Source organism: Callithrix jacchus, chromosome 9 (genome assembly GCF_049354715.1).
Source record: "Callithrix jacchus isolate 240 chromosome 9, calJac240_pri, whole genome shotgun sequence".
In the NCBI taxonomy this organism is placed as follows: domain Eukaryota; kingdom Metazoa; phylum Chordata; class Mammalia; order Primates; family Cebidae; genus Callithrix; species Callithrix jacchus.
This window is the reverse complement of record NC_133510.1, coordinates 126,067,847-126,078,409: the sequence shown is the minus strand read 5'-3', so window position 1 is coordinate 126,078,409 and position 10,563 is coordinate 126,067,847. Positions and strand designations below refer to the sequence as shown.

Genomic DNA, 10,563 nt, shown 5'->3' with positions numbered 1-10,563 from the left:
GAGAGAAAGAATTCTAATCCCAAGGCTAGAAGATTTTCAGGTTCAACTATGTGAAGGTTATGTGTGTGTGTTTGTGTGTGTTTTAAGTATGCTTGTCAAACAATTCCCAATATTGTGTAATGGGAGATTCATTGCTCAGATGGCAACAATGCTCCCATTGAGAGTGAAGTCCTGGCACGTACATACATTGCCCTTGATTCACCAGAGCAAAATCTTAGTTAACCCACAAGCATTACAGGCAGATGTAGGTGGGTAAAGAAACCCAAATATCAGCCAAGCAAAAAATGGAAAAAGACGTGCAAATCCATCCATGCATTAAATTGGCAGGGTTGACATTGATGCAAGGAAGCTTTGACATTTTCTTCTCTCAACTCCCTTTAAGAGCAACAAGAAGTTTTTAGAGTAGCAGAAAAGATGATTCTGTGGTTTGCTCTGTTTAACAGAGGAAGTGGTGTCTGACTCCAATAGGCTGGTGGCAGAGAGCAGGTCTGAGAAAAGTTATAAAAGGACTGGGTGCTCTCTCTCTCCTCAGGCAGCAGCAATGTGGAAGAAACGGGAGTCAACCGAGAGCTTACTCACCAACGGGAGCCTCCTCAACAAGCCCATGAATGAGACGACCCTGGAGGAGCTGCAGATGTGAGAGGAGGAGGATTTTAATTAACTCAGGTACACCCTCTGTGCTCACTCAGTCCATCAAGAACAACACCCAAGTGCTCATCAACTGCCGCAACAATAAGAAACTCCTGGGCGGCGTGAAGGCCTTCAATAGGCACTGCAACATGGTGCTGGAGAATGTGAAGAAGGTGTGGACTGAGGTACCCAAGAGCAGCAAGGGCAAGAAGTCCGAGCCGGTCAACAAAGACCGTTACATCTCCAAGATGTTCCTGCGGGGGGACTCAGTCATCGTGGTCCTGCGGAACCGGCTCACCACGGGCAAGTAGGAGTCACCTATCCCTGTCAGTCAACAGAACTCACTCCCCTGTCCTACAGAGACCACTGTCGCTGTTGTTGAGAATAATAAAGCTGTTTTTTTTCTTAAAAAAAGGACAGGGCAAGGGTGGCAAGTGAGCCTTGTTTACACTTAGTACTTTTAGAGGTCACTATATATGGGTATGCCATGCTGAAATGAAGCGAGTTTTGTTCTTGGGGTGTGTTCTTGGTTAAATCACGTCATTCCGCTATATTCTAGAGGGCACTGACTCCTAACCTTATTCTCACCTTCTGTGGGGACTATGAGAAATTTCTGAACATCTTAAGCCTCATAGAGAGGACTTCCTGGAAACAGAGCTACTATTCTCAATTTTGGCAGGTCTATTCTTCTTCTGGAGGGAAAAGGAAAAAAGAAACACCAGCTTCCTACATCTCCTTCCTGCTTGTGTCCTTTCCTCCTTAGAGCCATCCTTCTTCACCAAGTATAACAAGTTAAAAGGAAGAAAACTATTCAATGTCATTTTGAGCTCAGTAAAACCTTTAGCTCATGGATCACAGGGAACAGTTCTTTTGGCCAGGTGCAGTGGTGCACATCTGTAATCCCAGCAGTTTGGGAGGCTGAGGTGGGCAGATCTCTTGAGGTGAGGAGTTCAAGACCAGCCTGGCCAACATGGTGAAACCACATTTCTACTAAAAACACAAAAATTAGCTGGACATGGTGGCACACGCCTGTAGTCCCAGTTACTTGGGAGGGTGAGGCAAGAGAATCACTTGAACCTGAGAAGCAGAGATTGCAGTGAGCCGAGATCCCACCATTGTCCTCCAGCCTGGAAGACAGAACAAGACTCTATCTCAAAAAAAAAAAAAAAAGAAAAGAAAAAAAAAAAGAAACACTTCCTCTAACTTTCTTCATTTTTCTACAAACATGAGTTCTTAGTACAAGAGACTGGAAGGAGAAAGGATGTCGGCAGATCCCAGCCTAACGTATGGATGGACAACTCAGACCTTATGTTCTACCCATGGAGTTACAGAAGCATCAGCTTTATACACAAAGCCCCTAAGTCTGCCGATAAGCATTTACTGAATGCCTCGACTGTGTTCAGGGCTGAGTTATGCGGCGAGGTCAGTGTGTTATGATGCCAGCGTGGTGGATGCCAGACTGGGAGCCAGGAGACCTGCCAATTACTTGATTTTCAGAAACAAAGCAAAAGAACCCCCAAAACTTCCCCATCCCAGGGCTTCAGTTTCCTTATGTGTAAAATTAGGGGACTGTCATGGTTAACCTCAGCCTTAGGTTTCTTCCAAATAGAACTGTGGCAGATTCCAAAGTAGGATAATGCGTTCGCAGGCTTCCCGATAGCTGGGAGACTGAGCAATTGCACCCTAAATTGTGTTGTTTCTAAAGAGCACAGGTTGGTCCACCTGGATGTCTGGGCACCTTCTGAGGTGATGCAAAGGGGCCACTCAATGGGTCGTTGCTCATAATGCTTCAGCTATGCTGGCTTTCTGCCCATTCCTGAAGGCACCAAGCTAGCCCTGTCTCAGGGCCTTTGCATGTGATGGTTTTGCTGCCTTGAGCTTCCTACAGGAATGGTGGCTGGTTCCTCCCTTCTCATCCTTCAGATTTCCTTAGATGCCACCTTCTCTGAAAGTGCCATCTCTTACTACCCTGAAGATCTTCTTGAGTGTGCATTCTCTTGTGATCTCCCAATTTGTAATTATTTTACTTATTTCTTGTTTTGTTTGCGTCCTCTTTCATTCTGTTAGCTCCACAGAAGCAGGGGTCCGTTTTGCTTTTTTCAGAACTGTATACTCAATGCCCAGTACAGAGTAGGTCTCAAAACATATTTGTTAAATGAATGACGTTGCAGCTCCACGATTCCAAGGAACCAGTGACACCTAAAGTTGTTTCCCCATGAAGTCCCCGTCTTTTGGGTTCCCTGCATCGGGCTGGGCTCACACAGGCTGCAGTAACTTCCTTCCCACTGTCGGCTTTCCTTGGATCGCCGTATCTCTTTTCTTGGAGGAAAAAGGCTCTTATGACCTCATGGCACGCTCTCCTGTGCCTCAGTGATGTCATTAATGCGCTCACGCGTCACAGCCCAACCCCAGGGCTCTTTCCCTCCCTTTAAAAGTCCCGATGGTCCGCTATCCATTACACTCCACGCGAGCCAGAACTCTTACGTCACGTCCGCCCGCCCGCGTGACGATGACGTCATGACCCAGGACTGGCGTCAGGTGACCCCCCCCGCGGGGGGCGGGCCTTGAGGGCGGCGCTTCCGGTCCGCGGAGCCTGGCGGCCAGAGCGGCGGTGGCGGCGGCGACGGCCGAGACGCGGGGATGGCTGGCGCCGGGGGCGAAGCCCGGTTCGCCGGGCTGTCGCTGGTGCAGCTCAACGAGCTGCTGGAGGACGAGGGCCAGCTGACGGAGATGGTGCAGAAGATGGAGGAGGTGAGCCGAGTGGGACTCGAGGCAGCAGCTGTGGGGCCTCAGCGGGGTTCGCTCCTCGAACGGTGGCCGGAGGGAGAGGCGACCGTGGCGCCTCTGGTCGTGTTGAGACTGGGGCTAGAAATGGGGGCGTTTGGAGCGAGTTCGGGAGCTGGGGAACCATGACTGGTGCTTAGGCAGGAATGAGGGGCCTGGGAGGGGATTTTAGGGACTGAGGGGACCGAGACTAGCGGGGAGGTGGGAAAAGGGTCCTGAGACGGGGCTTGGGGAGCCGACTGGGGGTCCTGAGACAAGGTTTTGGGGGGCTGAGGACTCAAGGTTGGGTCTGCAGTGGAGGTTAGGGAGCCTGGAATGGGAATTTGGGGACTAGAGTGCTATGGGTGGGTTTAGGGGGAAGAGGAGGGAATTGGGGGGATCTGGGATTGGTTTGGCAGGGGGAGAGTAATAGGGTCTGAGTCGGAGGCAAGGATTAAGGGTGACTGAGGGGGACCAAGAGCTAGGTCTGGTAGGGGTTGGGGGGTTTCCTTTGAGAGGAAAGGTTGGGGGCATCAGGGGGCTGAGGCAGTTATAGGGGATCAGAGTAGGTTTTGGGGGACTGAATGGACTAGCCAAATAGGACTCTTAGGAGAGGACTGAGGGTTCCAAGATGGGTTCGGGAGGCTGAGGGTCTGTAGCGGAGTCTGGGAGGTGGTTCTAAGGGGCTTGAAGGGTTGGACTAGGGCCCCCAGGGTTTGGAGGCAGGAGGCCATGTTCATATCATAGCCAGGGAAAGGTTTGAAGGTTCCATAAGTCTAAGGGGTCCCGAGCGCCCCTGGAGTCTGAATTCTTTTGAAGTGGCCCTAGCAAAGTTATCCCAGGGTTCGTGGATGGGCCTAAGGGTGGCGACGGGACCCCTTTTTCTGCAAGGGTTGTCCCCTCCACGGAGAAAAAGAAGGTGGGAAATTTTGTGGGTGGCTTTGTACCACTGTGTCCCACGTGTCTGGGACTAAGAAAGGTTCCCGAAGCTGTTTCGGGAGAAAGATAAAATGGGGGTTTGGGGCTGGCTGCCAACCCTCAAGTCTGAGAGTTAAGCCCTGCCCAGCCCCTGGAAGGCATGTGCCAGCCAGCCCTTGTTTCTGGTTATCTGCCTCCGTACCTTGAGGTGTGGTTTGCTCTTGGGTAACTGACTTCATCCTTGCAGATTTGCAGTGTGGGCTCCTCTTCTCTCAACCCATTTGGACTCATTCTCGGAAAGTCTGATTTTATGGGTCTGGGTATGCTCCAGGCAGGTGGACCCAGGCTAATCCCAGCTCTTCCTGGCCCACCTGCCACTCCTCCTTTTTGTCTCTAAAGTCTGAGTCTTCCCACGCCTGCAGTGCTGAGCCTCTCACCCAGGAGCCCGTATGGGGGCTTTTGGCTTTCTTTCCGAAGCAGGATTGTTCAGCACCAAGCCAGCCTCCTTAAAAGAGAGCTTGTATGGAGGTTGCACGTTGAAAATCCCTGGAAAACCCTCAACAGATCATTGTCCAGAGCTACAGAGAGGCCACTGTAGTAAGATGGTATCAGTCTTTCCATTAATACACCCCTTGTATTCATGGGCTTTGTAACTTGGCACATGTAACGTGGCTCTGAGATGCAGTTTACCTCCTTTATGGTCTCCATGTGGGACCTTCCATTTTAGGGAATAATAAGTGACAAAATCCATCTTTCTTAGCTGAACGAGTTTCATGTCTCCAAAGAAAGAAAATCTTTGCTTAGTTTCTCTGCTTTTCAGTTGCTGGGAGACCTTTTGTTGATTGTCAGCAGGGTTTTTCTGGTTTAATAATAAAATGCTAGGTATATTTTTCTAATGTGTAACACTGCCTACAAGCTATTTGGGTTATGTGACTATTCTGTTGCAGTAAGAACAGAGTACTGTAGCTTTATTGGTGGAACGTTAATAGAAATAAACTGCCTTATTAGTGGAGGGAAGATTGTAGAAAGAGTCAAGTTCATTCGGTTCACTTGGAGGCTGTTAGGGACAGCCTCACCTGTTTCCTCTACCTTAGAACCTGCAGATTGTTTTTTAAAGAGAAAGGTAAATTCATCTGGCAAGATTTTGTGTGTGTGTGTGTGTGTGTGTGTGTGTGTGTAAAAGTGACCTTCATACCGAAATACCCAACAGAAGTGTTGAGGACTGAGCGACTCCACTTCTTAGCCTTCATAGTTCATGTGAAATTACTCAGCAGTGGTTTACTTTTCTGGGTGTAGTGCTTTTAAAACAAGGAAACAACTTGAAAACCAAAATACCTTAGCTCATCTGGTGAGGATTACTGTAGATCCTGTTGTCCTGGTATTATGTGTCGCCTTTCTCAGGGAATGGCTGTAATGTGAATGAAAACTGAAATTTTTAGTCATGGTAGTTTCACTCACGTGGTAAAGCTGTGCGCTGGTTTATGTTGGGGGTGATTGTGAGACACAGTAGAAGAAAATATGAACTGTTCACTTTTGACCAAATGGAACATTAGTGATGGCGTGTTAAAGAGCATTCTGGCTTTGGAATCACACACTCCAGACTGGACATGGCCACGTCCCAGCTGTGTGATTGCAGGCAGTCACTTCACCTGTCTTAGTAGCTGTTGGAAAAGGAAAATATGACAGTAATGCCTATTTCATAGAGCTAATGTGAGGATCAGGTGAGATAGTTAGTGCCTGTTAGTGCTTAACACAGCTCATCAGTAGGGCTCAATAAAAAATAATTGCAATAGTTAATCACTTATTAATAGTTCTCTCATGAAAGATGACTGACAGTCAATACCAGATCATTCTGAAAGTTACTAGGATCCCATTTCAAGAATGTTGAGTAAATTATGATTTGCAGTTAGCCTAAGAAACATTTACCTTTTCTTTTTTTCTGAGAAAGAATCTTTCTCTGTCCCCCACACTGGAGTGCAGTAGTGTAATCTCCATTCACTGCAACCTTCGCCTCCTCAAGTGATTCTCATTCCTCAGCCTCCTGCGTAGCTGGGCTTACAGGTGTGCATCACCATGCCCAGCTAATTTTTATATTTTTAGTAGAGACAGGGTTTCATCATGTTGGCCAGGCAGGTCTCAAACTCGTGGCCTCAAGTAATCTGCCTACCTCGGCCTCCCAAAGTGCTGAGATTACAGGTGTGAGCCACCATGCCTGCCCCACCCCCGATTTTTTCTTTTTTAAATCTTTAAGAGACAAGTTTCGCTTTTCCCCAGGCTAGAGTGCAGTGGCAAGATCATAACTTACTGCAGCCTGAAACTCTTAGGCTTAATAGATCCTCCTGTCTCAGCCTCTCGGGTAGCTAGAACTACTGATGCCCGGCGACACCAGCTTTTTTTTTTTTTTTTTTTGAGACAGAGTCTTGCTCTGTCACCCAAGCTGGAGTGCAGTGTCTGATCTCAGCTCACTGCAACCTCTGCCTCCAGGTTAAAGCGATTCTCCTGCCTCAGCCTCCCGAGTAGCTGGGATTACAGGCGCCCGCCACCATCTCCCACTGATGTTTTGTATTTTTAGTAGAGATGGGGTTTCAGCATGTTGGCCAGGCTGGTTTTGAACTCCTGAGCTCAGGTGACCTGCCCGCCTCAGGGTCCCATAGTGCTAGGATTATAGGCATGAGCCACCACACCCAGCCGACACCAGCTAATTTTTTATTTTTGTTTTTTGTGGAGATGGGGTCTTGCTATGTTGTCTCTTAAATACCTGGCCTTAAACCATCGTCTCACCTTGGTTCCCCAAAGTGCTGGGATTACAGGCATGAGCCACCATGCCCAGCCATTTACCTTTCTATGGTCAAAATGATTATGTATTTCAGTAAGTATAGGATGAAATGATAAATGAAATAGACCTTTCACAGCATAGAATCTCTTAACCTGAACCGAAGGGTTTCTTTCCTTTTTTTTTTAATTGGCAGAAGGAGTGTTTTAAATTGTAGAGTGAGACTTCTTTAAGCCTGAGGGGATATTTTGTGGAGGCTGGAAAATGTGGCTAGGTTTTGAAGGCATTCACTGTCAGGTTTAAGTGCAGCTGTTCATTATGCTTCACTACATTGTTTTAATTGTGATGTGTGAGTTTCAGTGCAGTTTAAGTAGTGAACATGATTTCAGAGCTCCAGTCCTCATGTTCTGGGCCTGTGTGACAGTTTCTCTCTTCCTGTTCCTCCTGTTCCTTATGCAGGTCTCTAAATGTAGTATATCCTTTGTGATCGTATGCTCTTGCTTGTGCTGCAGGCTGACGTTTCATATGCATGTATTTTATTTTTATTTAAAGTTATTTTTACATGGCAGTGGAATGTGCCTTCATCTGTCCACATTAACCCCATTGGACTTGCAGGGCACTCCCTTAAAAGGAACTGTCGCTTATGGGATTAGGCAACTAAACCAGACCTCTTGAGTCACTTCTCCACTGTGCTTTCTGAGGAAATGCTGATTGGTTGCTGCTAACTAAAGATTCCACTAATGATTCAAATTGGGGATCTTTGTTCCCATGGCATGAAAATGCCCATGCCCGCATGCAAAAATGCTGAGGGTCTGAAAGACAGATTGTTCTGTGGAAAGTAAAGAGCCCTGGTCTGGACTGAAGCTGTTTCCTTAAGGCGTGTTCGGGTGTGATTTGTGTGCGGGGCTGAAAGCTAGCATGAATCATGATGGCTCATTGAAACGTAGTGACCTTGCTTTAAATCCAGGGACTGCCTCCTGCACACACACACTCGGAATGCTGGTGAGACTGTGTTTTAGAAGCTAAGGTTTACACTCCCGGAGTATACTACTGCTGGAGTTTGTTTTCATCCGTGTTGAATAATCATTATGTACGTGGAAAGCCTTTAACTTTTACGTTTAAATCTTTTTTCCTGGAGTAAAAAATTACTGTGCCTAGGAATATGTTCTGAAATTCGATTATATATCATTTTTTTTTCTAAGTGAGGCATCAAGATTTCATGGAAAGCACGGAGCTGAGTTGTATGACCTTCTTGACTTAAACGCTGTGCTTCAGTTTCCTCAGCTGTAAAGGAAGGATTATAATATGGCGATCTTTTAGGGTACTTGTCACAACAGAATTGGTACAGAGGAAACATTCAGTTGAGGCCAGCTCCCCTTCTTTAAGAAGCAATTCTGAGAATTGTAGACTGGCTTAGATGAAATTTGATCCATTTCATGCTCTTTTGCATGTGCTAAAAGTGCAGTGGGGGTGGCAGTGCACAGTGGTCAGAGTCAGAACTGGCTTCTGATACCGTCATTGTGACCTTTGACAAGTATTTAGTCTTTTTAATTGTTTCCTCACTGGAAATTAAGGAGAAAATGACAATAACCTTTTTAATAGCACTGTTGGGTAGATAAAATGAGATAAGTATGTGAGATGCCTAATATGGTACTCAGCACAGAGTGAACCCTTGGTAAATAGTTACTGTTAGCTAAAAGGCGTAGTCTCCTTGTTGCCCGAATGGAAGATTCCATTTCAGTTCCGCAGCTAGTGAACACTGCCGTGTGCAGGGCATTATAAAGGACAGCTACACAAATAGGGCATAATCCCTAGATTATAATTTGGGAATAACCTAAATACAGAAATAACTGCAATGCAAGAGAGAATAGAGTTTCTGTTAGGGAAGATGAACGGTTCTAGAGATGGATGGTGGCGATGGTGGCACAGTAACGTGAATGTACTCAGTGCCACTTAGCTGTCAGCTGTTCTCTTCAAAATGGTTATGGTAGAAAAGTTTATGTATACTATACCACAACTTTTTAAAAAAGAGAGTAAGAAAAAGGCCAGGCTGGGTTCAGTGGCTCACACCTGTAATCTTAGTACTTTGGGAGGCTGAGGTGGGAGGATTGTTTAAGCCCAGTAGTGTGAGACCAGTCTGGGCAATATGGCAAAACTCCATCTCTACAAAAAAAAACAGCTGGGCACAGTGCCTCACACCTGCAGTCCCAACTATTCAAGAGGCTGAGGTGGGAGGATTGTCTGAGCCTGGGAGGTTGAGGCTGTGGTGCTGTGGTGAACCGTGATCATGCCACTGCACTTCAGCCTGGGTGACAGAGTGTGACTGTCTCAAAAAAAGAAAAAAAGAAAAAGGCCATATGTGAATTATAAATGACATTGAAGTTTGGATGAAGAAAGCTCTCTGGCTAGATTAGTTTTCTGATGTAACCTAATCTAGACAGACTTTGTTTTTTTTTTTTTTAAACGTAGGTCCCCACAAAACCAAAGAGACAGACTTTGATAGGTAAGCATTAAGAAAATAAGTTATTAAATAGAATAATATCTACCAGAGGGCACAGAGAATAAAGAACATTGTGTACCTGCCACCCAGCCAAGGAAGTGAACGCTGCCAACCTGGCGGAAGCCCCCCGCCCCATGTGCTCTGCCCTTAATGTGCTCTTCTCCATGCCCACTGATTGAATTAGAGATTTATTTCTCTAAGTAGGCTTTTGATGGACAAAAATGGGGGCTCAGGAGGAAGTGACAGAGGCAGGAAAGCAGGGACGGGTTGTCTGACGAGTTCTTGTCTACTTTGGCCAGATGGCATTTGCTTGTATGTAGAGAAATGAAATAGGGCTGGTGAGGGAGAGTGTCAGGGTATGCTCTGCATGGTGGTTAATTTAGGGAGCAGGGAACTTCCTGACCATTTTGGAGCAGAGAAGCAGTTGGATGAGATTGCTGGTTAGGAAGGTTAATCTGGCAACAGAGCACGAGCTGGATTGGCATGGGGAGACTCCTCGCATGGCACGACCAGGTTGGTGGTGGAAGTGGGGGTTAGGAAGAAATTAGGATTTGAGCTAGGGCTCTGGGAGAGGGATTCAGACCAGCTGGCCGGACTCCCTTTCTCATGTCCCCTCTCCTGCTGACCTTCCGAAGTGCTTTCCCCACCTCAGTCACAGACACATGGTCCCTGAGCTTCTTTGTATACCTCTCCTTTGGCAGCTGACACAAATTTTTTAAGTCAAATGTGTCCCTCCCTGGCTTGGGGGCTGCATTTTGTCACGTTTGTCTTTTTGTCCTTGGCACCCAGCACAGTGCCTGGCACCCAGGATGTACCTGTTTAGTGCTACTGAGAGTGGTGCTAACTGGGCTTCAAGCGGAAGTGAGTAGGAGACTGGACCATGGTGAGTGGTGAGGGGAGGGGCAGTGGGGTGCAGGAGGGAGGGTGTCATTGAGGCTGGGTTAGGCCGAGTGTGAAGGACAGGCAGGGTTCTGTCCTG

General features: G+C 47.1%; 1 protein-coding gene and 1 pseudogene across 1 annotated transcript in view; both read left to right on the top strand.

Annotated features, from left to right (window-relative positions):
• Positions 1-530: 530 nt before the first annotated feature.
• LOC118142824 (small nuclear ribonucleoprotein Sm D2 pseudogene) lies at positions 531-1,047 on the top strand (annotated as a pseudogene).
• Positions 1,048-3,232: 2,185 nt separating this feature from the next.
• Positions 3,233-10,563, top strand: part of VPS37B (VPS37B subunit of ESCRT-I) — a 30,354-nt gene continuing 23,023 nt past the window's right edge. Inside the window, exon 1 of the mRNA XM_035258001.3 lies at positions 3,233-3,381. Within this exon, the coding sequence (XP_035113892.1) occupies positions 3,271-3,381 (111 nt within the window). The 5' untranslated portion in view covers positions 3,233-3,270. The remainder of the gene's footprint in view (positions 3,382-10,563) is intronic.